General features: G+C 41.2%; 1 protein-coding gene across 1 annotated transcript in view; it reads right to left on the reverse strand.

Moving 5' to 3' along the window:
* The window catches only part of Kcnh5 (potassium voltage-gated channel subfamily H member 5), a 292,910-nt gene that overhangs the window by 239,135 nt on the left and 40,567 nt on the right, over positions 1-13,208 (reverse strand). Inside the window, 1 exon segment of the mRNA NM_133610.2 lies at positions 10,059-10,187. Within this exon segment, the coding sequence (NP_598294.1) occupies positions 10,059-10,187 (129 nt within the window).

Raw genomic sequence — 13,208 nt, forward strand, 5'->3', positions numbered from 1 at the left:
GAGAAGTAAGCTGACATCCCTGGGTGGAAAGTCTTGTTTTCTTCTTTAGTAACAGACCTTATCCTAGTGACTGGCACTTAGAGTCAGGTTGGAGACAGCCTTACCTGAAACCCAAGGTTCTGTACAATGTTCTGCTTTCCCAATGAGGCAACAAAGACACCATCAGCTCTCCACTTAACACCGCTCATGCAAACACACACACACACACACACACACACACACACACACACACACACACGTGCTTCTAAGCCTTCTAGTTTATAATTTGTGAATAAATATCTTTCAAAATGAATGCCTTCCATCCTTAGATGTCAAACAGTACAGCCTGTGTAATTGCGGACAGGTGGCAACCCCCTAAGAGCACATCCACACGCTGCTGAGATTCTAAAGCACAGACCAGAGCTCCCATTCCCCTGTTTCAACCTTCCATATCAACCTGGAAACTTCCGGGATAGCACAGTGAGCCCTTGGAAGAGAGGTCATTAGCTTCTGACCACAGGGATTTGTACCACATCTATCACCTGTCATCTCCTCTTACTGTTTCCAACCTTAATGAACCAACAGAAAATTAATTTAAAAACAATTCAAAATGTAGTCAAGTCTTCCAGAGTTCCTTTTACTCACTATAATATCCCATTCTTTTCTATATTACACCCGTCCTGCCTGTCTAGAATTCTATCTGGCTAATGGCAGTTCGGACTCAATTGAAGGATTACTTGATTCTGCAAGCTTCCCAGAGCCACCTGAGATACCCTCCTTCATACCATGGCGCGCGCACACACACACACACACACACACACACACACACCCCTCATGTGACGTAACAACATCAATGCAGACATCGTTTACTTTGGGTAAATTAAAGTTCATCTCTTCATAGTGGCACTAAAGCTGTCGGTAGGTTAACAAAAGGTGACTGACTAATCCAATTTTCCTTAAGACTAAAGCCCACTTATGTGTTCCTATAGTGGGCCTTGGTCAGTTTACTGGATTGGGTGTAAATAATGAGGGTGCCCTTTGATGACTGCAACTATTTCAGTCATCAACATGCTAAAATATATTGATAATTCCTCATCTTACAGTAACTGAGTATTATAGTTGCATTGGCTATTTCTAGAAACTTCTCAGCTCATCGTTTTTCTTCCTGAAGGCTCACGTTTCTTTAAAAAAAAAAAGATGATTCAAGATCTCTGTACATCTGAGTAGGGTCAAAAGAGAAAATCATTTGCATTCTGTGTATACAATAAAGTTTGCCTGGAAAAATATTTTGGGAACAAAGGAGAAATACGGGAAGAATGTGTGTAATAAACCGAACAAGAGGGCAAGCCTTCAGAATGTTAACTTTTGCTCATCTCCTACAACCACATCGACAATAAGGCATGTGAGGAAGGAAGAACACAGCCATGAAAGCTATCGTCACTGATGCTGCTGCATTTCAGAATAAGGAAGCAGTAAATCCTAATTTAAATACTCAGAAAACACTGGTTTCCATGTGTCTGTGCACAACTATATACAATCTGATCAACATAGCGTGTAGAGGGCAGTAATTGCATTTTGATAGAATAAGTGAAGCACTGAGTGAAAAAGTTAAACAGATTAGCACACATTTTGCCTTAAATACAATGAAAATGCAGCAAAGGCGCTAGGCTCAGCTTTTGGCGCATGTCAATATGATTCATGACATTAGGGAAGAACTGTGGAACGGAGAAGGTAGAGTGGCTCCTACTCTTCAGAAAGAACTTGAGGAACCACTAGCTGAGAAAGAAAGGCAGGGCTAGGTGAGGAGGCAGTTCTAGCACGGAGAAACCAAAGTCAAGGTCGATTGTCAGGGAGTCATCCAGTAGGAGTTTGCTATCAACTTGGCCCATAAGTTGGAGAACCAAAGCCAAGCCAAAGTGTGCTCCTTTTATATGTAAATTAGTGAAAAAGCAGGAACCACTGCTCCTGTGTGCACTGGCCAGGGCCCTCTGGCAGCCCTCTGCTCTAATGCTCTAACATTAGCATTTTTCTGAAGACTTCTATACCTCCTTACCCCCACCACTTTCCCACACACTTCACCTGAAACCAATAAAAGCCACACCAAACATAAGAACCTGAAGCTTCCCCTCTCGCTTGCTCACCATGGGACCTCACTCTTGCCTGTTCCTCATCGTACCTCACTCTTACCTGCTCCCCACTATCTCTAAGAATTAGGCACTCGTTTCTCCTTGATGACGCATACTATACACAGACACATGCTCAAGAAGTCTGCAGCCTTTCCGCTACTGTGAATCACGCCCTGTTGAGTCTTCTTATGCCAATCCTTTTGTGCTCCGGATCTGCCTCCAGACAATGTGAGTCTATTTAATCTTTCCCCAACCCCAACGTTACAGTCAAACTTTGAAAAGAGTCACACAATCACACTGTCTAGGTCAAAGCAAAAAGACTCATCAGCAGTTCTTACTTCTCCCCAGGACTGCATCCACCCACCTCCCTACAGAAATCTAACTGTGCCCCTGACAGCTCAGCAGTTCGCTGATGTTACTTAGACATGGTCGATACGGGGTAATCTGAACAGTCAGTTGTCTATGACGAGTAAAATGCTTGCACTGTAAGTTGTTCATGGCATTATGAGAACATTTGTTCTCTTAAAAGCTCAGGCTGCCAACTCCTTCTTAATAAAACATTAGTTTAGCTCTATTGGGTTGCAATTAACCTCTTTGTCATGGACTGCCTAATCTTAAAAATGAAAGGAAGTCACAGAGGCAGTTAAATCAATCTATTGGGCTGCAACACAAGATTCCAATCTATATGGGAAAAGCTTAGGTAAACAATTTTGCTCTCAGCCAACAAGACGGCCTTGGCATAATTACTCCTACTTCTTCCTCTCTAAAGAAAAGCATTGGCTTTTGCAAGCAGGTTACTTTTTTTGATGTTATTTTTATTCCGGAAGAATTTTTTTAACCTCATTATTGGCAAAAAGGTGTCATGACTGCTTGGCAGAGGATGTCTCACACGGCAATTATCTTGGCAGTTTGGAAGTCTGTTTGAAAATCCTGTACAGTATCAATGGGCAGAGATTTGGATAATGATCTTCAGAACACAAAAGATAATCAGCAGCATGGACCTCCTGGGCTTTCATCTGCATTTTATGATAGATAAAGTATCAGATACAGTTGATAGATTGCCTGAACAAATCTTCCAACATCCCCATACCAGGAACAAAACATAACAAGACTACTTCGCCCTGTGGAATTAGCTTCAGACCATTTGGTTGGTTCTAAGAGCACAGCTCTGTCAGAAATACAGCATCTTCCTGAGGCCTATGCTTAGGAACAGGGAATTAAGGTGGCTGTGCTTGCCAGTGTCTTCCCTCCTGCAGAAGACAAGACAGCAATGGGCAATCTGGAGAACGTGAGGCTTGAGTCTCTTCAGCAGAAGAATGGAGATGATAACATAAACATCACAATTAGCGCAATGAGCAGTGATGAACTTAGACCTGGTAGTCATGTACTCTCCATCAGAGCTGATGAGCTTCCCTACACTGTTTGCTGCCATCGCTTGTGCCCCAATTTGTCATGATTCATTGTTGATATTAGACATTAGCACTCAGTTTAAGAACAAAACCAAAGTAATTCAGGATGAAACTGTAGTGGACATAGGGTTTGCAATAAGCAGGGCTGCCTCAATTACTGATGTGTTCATAAAAAGATAAATGGGGGGTATATGTTCTATGGAGGTGTGGTGAGGTATGGAGGAAGGGGGTGCCTCTGTTTAGGGCATGGGGAGGGGAGTTGAGAGGGTAGTGGGGGTAGAGTAAGGCAGAGAGAGAGAGAGAGAGAGAGAGAGAGAGAGAGAGAGAGAGAGAGAGAGAGAAGAGGAGTAGAGGCCAGCCATGAGAGAGAGGAGGGAGGGGAATAGGGAGAGAAGGGACAAAGGGGGGAGAGATTAAGAGAGTGCAAAAGAGTGAGGACAAGGCAAGAAGCCCCTTTCATAGAGCCAGGATGACCTGGCTGTTGCCAGGTCACTGTGTGGTGGGGCTTAGACAGAATGCTAACAATTACTGCAGCCATGGCCTTAACCACCACAGTCAGTGTCTGATCTGATTCAGAAGCTAAATTCAGAGTCCATTTCTTCAAGGCTTTTAACCATTTGTCTGAGTTTCTTGGTGTGTGTGAGGGGGTGGGGTTGGCGATATAAACAAGAGATCAGTATGAATGCAAACCAGCAAATTTGGCAGATCTTCAAAGGCTAGAGGCCCTCGTCTAATCAATACGCCTTTTGAAAATCCCTTTCCTTGCACCTAATCAAAACTGAACTTCAACTAAACCAACTTTTACCCACTGCTCATCTCCATTTTGACTGGACAAAAGTAGAGAACAGGATGAGGACCATGGACACTAGTGAAATTCTAGACAAAGAGCCTCAGAGGGCCTCCATGCTGCCCAGTGGTCCTGTGTCTCCCCTTTCTAATGGCTGCTTCACTCTCTTAACTCCTCTCTTGTGTCCTTTTCTATTCTTATACTCAGTTAATCACTAAGAAGACAGGGGCATTTGGAAGAAAGCTTCTACAATTTTGTTTGTCTTCCTCACCGGAATATTAGAGAAGGGACCAGGGGGTTGGGGATTTAGCTCAGTGGTAGAGCACTTGCCTAGCAAGCGCAAGGCCCTGGGTTTGGTCCCCAGCTCCGAAAAAAAAAGAAAAAAAAGAGCAAAATAGAGAAGGGGCCACTCCTACATCCCCAGAAATAGTCTCAGTTCAACTTTTTGTTGGGAAAATAAACAGATAAAAGTAAGGTTAGAAGAATAGGATACGCTTGTAAAGATCATGAAAAAGTTTGTATTAAGTTACTGTGAGGCCAAAGGCTGCATCAAAGGCAACATCACTATTTTTTATTCAATATTCTAAACACAAATCACTTTGATATTATGATAATTATAATAAAATTGCATGTCCTCTATATCCAAAAGGTTTAATTTCTTCTTTGTCTTTAAAATAGAAACATGTACTATTTTACAAAGCTTCTATAAATGTTCTCCTCTTCCTGTATCACTAGCTTCAAAGATACAGTAGGATGATGACTTAATGGTGTAAGTATTTCATGTCTTTTGAATTTTTCATGTTAAATGTACAGTTCACATGAATAATAGAAAGTACTTCGTATGCAGCATTCACAGCCGCATTACGCAATGCCTTTTCAGTAATCCGCTAGCTAGAGAGAAGGCATATGGGAGTCTCGGAACAAAAATTATTTTGAAATTAACCCATCTTCTAGAATATCTGGCACTAGAAAAGGGCATTTTATACCATTACTGTTCCTAGGATTATTATTTCGCGTACTTATTGAGCTCACTGTCCAACGATCAAGTGGTCTGATCCATCTGGGGTCACTCAAAAATAATTTATAAAAAGAGATAGTTCAACTCAAAAGAGACTGTGTCTTACAAGCACACTGATACAGGGGATGCAGAGTGATGAAAGAGAGCATAGGAGAACGGAGAGGCATCCACTTCAGAAATAAGTCAGGTCTTCAATTACCTCTATAAGTCCCCACCCCAGTTCATGCCAGAATGCTGCCAACTTCCAGGTCCCGTAAATATAAACTTACTAATTACCACTAAGGTTCAGCAGGTCAAAATGGTGCAGAAGCATTGCCTGTCCTTGGGCAGCTTCAACTGTGTCATAAATTACATAGAGTAAATCGGAACAAAAACACGCCTCTAATATAAATATATGCATATTCTGGACTGAAACTAGGATATGAGAACTCTTCACTCAAAGATGACAGCCATTCATGTGTGAAGACATCAAAAGTCGCCTGAAGAATGTTTTAGGTTATCAATTACCTATCAACTCTTTTATCTTTAACGTTTTAAACACCTCACCTAAGCATATAGTTCACTGTTAACCACAAGGTTTGCATGAGAATATAGAAGATCATCCCCCTGTTCCTACTTTTCTAAGGATTTTTAAATCATGAATGAATGTTGAATTTTTTTCAGATGCTTTTTATGAGTGAGTTTTGAATTTTTCAAATGCTTTTTCTATGCCAACTGAAGGGATCATATGGTTTTTTTGTTTTGTTTTGTTTTTAACCAACTCACTGATAGGATGGATTTGGAGAATTGCTTTTTGAAGACTGAACTCATTTGATTGTCCTGCATAATTCCTTGTATACTTTATGGATTCAGTTTTGTGGATGATCACATGTTAAGAGTGAAACATTCATCTATCATTTCCTTTTTCTGTAATGTCTTTCCTGGATTTGGTATCAGAGCAGTACTGTCTTCCTCACATGAGTTGGGAGACTTCCCTCTGCTTTTGCATTCTGAAAGAGACCTATAAGATAGGCAGGCAACCCCAGAAATGTTGTGGGCACATGTGTACAACAGGCATGTCCAGAAGGCAGCAGTTCACAGACCTCTTCCCCATCCCTCAGCTCTTGTGTTCTTTCTGCCTCTTCTTCCAACATGTTCCTTGACCCTTGATGTGTTGGGAGACTGATTAGAATCATCCATTTAGGGAGGGAGGCATTTGAGGGGAGGGGAGGAGAACTTGGAAGACGGGAATGGTGGCTATCTTATATGGGTGTGTAAAATCCTGAAGGAAAAGGAGAAATATCTTCCTTCAGCATTTATTAGGGTATCCTGATGAAACTATTCCATCTATTTCCTTGGTTTGGGTCAATTACTCTTTACTGCTTAAGTGTTTAATGGTGATGAGGCATTAAGATTTTCTGTTTCATGAGAGTGGTCTATTTCTTGTAAGTCATCAATGGTGACCACAGGGTGATCATTGTCTAAGCTTCAGTAGCCACAGCATAAGTGGACATAGGCTTTTCATTTTCTGCACTGGCAGTTTGTGTCTTCCCTCTTTTTTCTTGGTTATCAGAGATAGAGGGTAACTATAATGGTATTTTCATTATAAGAGTTAGCCTTGAGTTTTGGTGGGTTTTCCCCAACGTTGTCCTGTTTTTCAGTGATTTCTCCCATACAGTTTAGAATGTCTTGTCCTCCGCTTGCTTTGGTTTAACATTCTCTTCTTTACCTAGCTTCTTAAGATGGAAACTAGGCTACTGTTTTTTTTAAGACATTTTCTTTTGTCATATATATATACATATATCTGTATATATATATATATATATATATATATATATATATATATATATATATTCCTCTAAGTAGTGCCTTTACTCTCTTCCACAAACTTGAAAGGTCTAAATTTTGATTTAGTTCAAAATATTTTTTACTTAAGATTATTTCACGCATAGATTGTTTAACAATGTGTTCTTTAACTTCCAAATTGTTGCAGAGTTTTCCAAGCATCTTTCAATTATTGAATTCTAATTTGATTCCATTATGGCCTGGGATACATTTTCTTTTTTTTTTTTTTTGGTTCTTTTTTTTTTTTTTTTCGGAGCTGGGGACTGAACCCAGGGCCTTGCGCTTCCTAGGTAAGTGCTCTACCACTGAGCTAAATCCCCAGCACATGGGATACATTTTCAAAGGTATATATTTGTTTAAATTGATAAAAAAAAAAGTATAGCTCAGAATATAGTATATATGGTGAGTGTTCCATATACAACTCAGAAAAAAATCTTTCTTTAGCCTATGTCTGAAGTACCATGAAGTTTCAAAGAAATAAATCAACATTAAGTACAAAGATGATTCGAAGTATGTTTTAATTTTTTAAAAGTAGTATTAGCTGGTTGTGATGGCGCATGCCTGGAATTCCAGCATTTGGATGACTGACACAGCAGAATACTGAGCTGTATGTTTGTCTGGGCTATACAAAGGAGAGAGAGAGAGAGAGAGAGAGAGAGAGAGAGAGAGAGAGAGAGATAGATCTAGGCGCTAAATTAGATATTTTACTTGATCTTCCAGAAAATGATTTCATAGAGTCTAGAATTTCAGAGACATATAAATTAATTTGTTCAGGCATTATTTTCAATGCCTGGCACAGTATAAAGTTTCTCCTTTTAATTTGGTACTAACAAAATGTGAATAGATGCAATATTATGTATTTAGACTCACCTGCAAGGGATAAATTAATGTCATTTTCTGTAATTACAGTTGCAGTTGGAAAGCTTAAAGCTCTGTGCTGGTTTTTCTTTTCTTTTCTTTTAGAAGGAAGGGAAAGGAGCGTTTGCCAACTGCATAAAGGCAGGCATTCCCTTTTGGTCGCCTAAGAGGTTCTTAAAAATAACATTTTATAAAACCTATTTCTAAATGAATTTAAAAATCTCCATTTATATGACACCAGCTTCTAATTTAAACCTAAATGGAGAAATTAAATCGGGAATAAAATGAATTGGAAAGAAGAAAGAGTGCTCTAGGTTTCCATAGCCGGGTCTCTGGATGCCGCCGTCAACAACGCTCCACTTGGGAGGCTTGCACTGAGCCAGCCACTCTCGTTATGACAAAATTACACAACTTCCACTCAAGAGAACATACAACTGAAATAAATAGAAGCTGAGAAGTAAACTGAATGTAATCAGCCGGCGAGACTCAGTTGATTGAACAAAAAAACTCCATCAAATTATCAACAGCTCTCCAGTAAGACCTCAGCAAAATCAGTCCTGGGTTTGTGTAATCCCTTCCCTCTAAAGCTCCCTGGGTACAGGGTGCCGAAATGCCAATCAGGCTGTTCCCAAATTAACCACGCTCTATGGAATTCCTCCCCACACTTCACTAGGATGAATGTTGAGAAGACTAAGGGCCATGGGTAGACCTGGCAGGAGAGGGAGACAGGGAAAGAAAATATGCTGTAGACACCCACGCATCCTATTTTTTTTTTTAATTTCTCTGCCCCATACTCCTAGATTGGACAAAAGGGTGAAGCGCTCCAAGAACCCTGACTTCATCCCACTTTCACTGTGCACCATGAGGGGTCCTTGGGAGAAGTCTTACCTCCTGTGTTGAATGGAGACCTGGGTTGAGATGTGTCTGCTCTTGCAGAAGTGCTTTTGAATCAGGAACATGTATACGAGGCCCTGTTCCCATCCACAAGCTGAGCCGTATGTACATAATCTAGACTGTTCTTTTAGGATCTGCACTTTTATAGCCTATTTTTGAAGAGTAATACATTTGCAAGATGATTGACTCAATCTTTGCCTGAATGCAGGGAGTGTACAGAAAACTCAGAGGCAATACACGTACATCTTGGGGGGTATATATGTAATAGGGGGCAGAATTAAACCTATATTTTAAAAACATCACCAAATCTGTTAGAAAACAAGTCAGTATGTGTAATGCTGAAATGTGGGGGCTTTCCGATTTCTCTAGCTACATTTTCTAAGTGCATAAAAATTCCAGGTTTTCAACCAGAGCTTCCAGGGACTAAGCCACTACCCAAAGACTATACATGGACTGACCCTGGGCTCCAACCTCATAGGTAGCAATGAATATCCTAGTAAGAGCACCAGTGGAAGGGGAAGCCCTTGGTCCTGCCAAGGCTGGACTCCCAGTGAACGGGATTGTTGGGGGGAGGGCGGTAATGGGGGGAGGATGGCGAGGGGAAAACCCACATAGAAGGGGAGGGGTAGGAGTTAGGGGGATGTTTTGCCTGGAAACTGGGAAAGGTAATAACAATTGAAATGTAAATAAGAAATACCCAATTTAATAAAGATGGAGAAAAGGAAAAGAAAAAAATCCAGGTTTGTCTTTGTCTGTCAGTCTTTTGTTTGTTTATTTGTTTGTTTGTAATCAGCCCTTTGTACGTCACAGTGTGTTCTTACCATCAGTAATAACTCCCAGGATACTACTGGCTTTGTGTGTCTTTCCCTTTGAGGCAACCATACGTGTGATAAGAGGTACAATTCATTGGATTTTTGTTAATTTATTTATTTCATTCCAGCTTGATTTCTTTTAATTGTTGATACTTAAGTTGTCAGTGGACATGCTTTTTTTATATGTTTCAGCTTAAAGTTATTCATTATGTGTGGATGTAAATATAGATTTGGTGTTTTACAAAGAAGAAGAGGAGGGAGAGAAGGAGGAGGAGGTGATGGTGTTGGTGGTGGTGGTGGCAAGTAAAAGGTCACCAACTTCTCGGGCATGGAAACTGTTTTGGAAATTACCTTTTGTTGAGTCATCCTCTATGGGCTGTTTGAACAGCGTGATATCCTTGAACGTACACAGGAACAAGACCACCTTCTCGTGTTCGTTTCTTATTGGTGCAATTTGCATGTAAAACCAAACGGGGGTACCTGCAGTGGAGAAAGAGGGAGAAAGAGAGCAGAGGTTTGTCAGGCCACAGCAAGGGTTAGCTTCCCTGACTCTGTCCTGTCCCTTTGCTTCAACACCAAAACAGTGGTTTTGTTATGGGAATAAATGCAATGTTTTAACCAGAGCCGCTGGTTCAGGCCTATAATCAGGCTCCTGTATACTGAGGAGGCTGAGGCAGGAGGATCACAAATTTAAGAATGACCTGTACTACAAAGTGAGCTCAAGAGTACACCAGACAACTTAGTAAGACCCTGTCTCACAAATAATTAAGATTAAAATTAAAAGTTTAACAAGGACTGGGGACATAGTTCAGTGATGGGGTGCTTGTCTTGTATGCATGAGGCCTTGAATTCAATCTCCATCTAAAGCAACAAAATGAAAGGAAACAAAATTTGTGCCAATTCTGTTTAAATGGTCATGCTAATAATAGCAGTCTTAAACTACTGCTCTATCAGCTACCAGTTGCTCAGATTCAATGAGTGTATTTTTAACCCCAAATATGAACATTCTAAAGAAAAGTACAGGGGCTCTCCCAACGTGCGCACTTGGTCCTAAAGTAATACCAGTATCGCCTTTAGGTCTGTGTCCTGAGGCCTCTGACAGTCTCACCGAGTGTGATCACTCCCGCATGCCGCTCTGGTCTTGTCACTTTGACAAGTGTTTCCAATTAGCTGCAACAGCAACAACGCCCTGACAAGCTTGGCTCTCAGAAGAGCGTCTAGAATGTTGCTTCTGTCCCAAGGCTCTCTCTTCCCTCAGATGGACTTAAGTGTCACCTCGATAGCTGTGTCCCCTGTCATTGGAGACACCACCATTACTTGATACCTACTGTGCTACCCGAAACCTCTAAGGCAATCATCAAAGGGGAAGAAAGATCGCCTGTGTTTAGGGCTTGAGAATCTCCAGTGTCTTGGTGAGCCACAGCCTCCTGCCCCTTGAGGCCACATCACTCTTCAAGGAACAGCCACTGCACTCTCCAGACAGATGAGGGCTTCACAGTTTTAAAGCTCAAGGTCCGGACAGACCTAAGAACTGGGAAATAAACTGCGACGGTGGACTAAATGGAGGTATGAGAAGTAACCTCAAGGGAACAATTCTCCGCACAGTGGCAGCACACTGAAAGAACATTCTACCACAGTGGAAAGAATAATAAATAAATAAGTTCATTTTCCATCAGATTTTTATCAAGCAAACGAGCGATAAAGGCCCTCAAATGGCCCACATTTAGGGGCAGAAGGGGTTTCGTCAGGTTCAGGATTTGGAGAGTGGATGTGTAGCTGACGCAGCTGAGAACTTAGAGCATCTTAGCGACCCCCCAACAAAACTGAGTAACATCCTCCTTCATACCTGACCCCTCCCCTAATGCCATTGCCAGTTCCGTTTAAACAGTCACCGTAATAATAGTGCTCTTAAATCACCTGCTAAACCTGGGGAATCTACCTAAGTCATGGAAGGGCTAATTCGTCATTTATGCCAGATGAGTTTAGTCCCTCAGCAGGCTCCAGAAGCCAGAGCACTGCAGAGGGATTTATAAAATAACATTCAGCTCTGGCCACCGAGTCTCTGTGGCTCTAACAAGTCCATAGAAGGGCACAGCCCTCTCTGAGATAATTGCAGAATGAGAAGGGGACTTGGAAGCAACTCCATCATCTCCCAGCCAGGCTTTCTCCCTATTTCCTGCTCCTCCTGTTAAACAGCGTGTCTGGGAACTGTGAGTGACACACAGTTTTACAAATAACCACTGCCAGGCACTGCTGTGTTTATAGCCAGTGGCTGTTCCAACATGGTGAGCCAGAGGCAGAGAGGGTTATAAACAAAGAAAAAAGAGCATTGAAACTCCTTTTCTTTTTCCAGGGCCTGCTAGAAATCTGGACGAGAGCTGGTGTCACAGTCATGCCTTCCCATGGTAACAGCCACTTCCGAAATTCTGGCTGAGGCAGGGCTGTCTGAAAAGCCGTTTCCAGATATCAAGGTAGAATTTTTTTTTCAGCTCGCAGGCTCAGACTTCCCCCAGAAAAGGCTGAATATTTTCAAGCAACTGTGAAATAGCCTCTATATTCTAGTTTTAAGGGTCAAATAGACAGGAATTCTGAGAAGGAATATATATCATATACATAATATATGATAATATATTATAATCAGAAGAATTATAACATTCTTCTTGCAGTTGGTGTACAAAAGCTGTTTGAGATGACCCCTTCCAAGATTCCTTTGAATCTGACTAAAATGCTTGTGCTCTACCCTAATGCGTGGATAATACCTATCCTTCCTATTAAAAGAAAAATCAAAATTAAATACAGATGCAGAGAGCACACAGAAGGAAACGGGAGCTTTCTGCAGGGCTGCAGGGCCCGTCTCCTACCAGCTACATGGCAGACATTCATACAGCAATGTTCAGTTCCCTTAAGAGACAGGGCAAAGTTGAACAAAAAGTCATATAATTTCAAACCATAACTATCCTGGAAGGAAAATTGTAAAAATGTAAATTTCGAGTTATTGCCAATGTGTTTAAAAGTAAATAAACAAAACAGAAGTACTTTTGACAGACTCTAACTGTGGCCTTGACTACAATGTCTGAAAATTGAGTAATTGTTAATTCTGCTTAATGGGAGGATCCGTAATCTTCAATTATTTGCTAAGCTTGGACCATACATCTAAGTCATCCAAAGACTAAAAATATCTATGTGAAAATGAAGGGGGCCTGGGCATTCAGCATCCTATGAATCATAAATGAATATTTGAGCCTAAAGGGAAGATGGGGAAAACATGCACAGCCTGTGCAGCAGGAAGAACTGATCATTCAGACCTGACTGCTCTCTTTGTGACACAGCAGCTGAGCAGGACTTCACACAGAAACAACTCTTTGGCCTTGACTCTAAAAACATAAGATAAAATAATGAAAGTTTCGATAAGCAAAACCATGGGAAAAAATGTTCCCATCACCAAATGCACTTCTCTGAGGTGATGTCTATGGGGGCTGTTATCCTTTTGTGGATCTAGTG

This window comes from Rattus norvegicus, chromosome 6 (genome assembly GCF_036323735.1).
Source record: "Rattus norvegicus strain BN/NHsdMcwi chromosome 6, GRCr8, whole genome shotgun sequence".
Classification (NCBI taxonomy): Eukaryota; Metazoa; Chordata; class Mammalia; order Rodentia; family Muridae; genus Rattus; species Rattus norvegicus.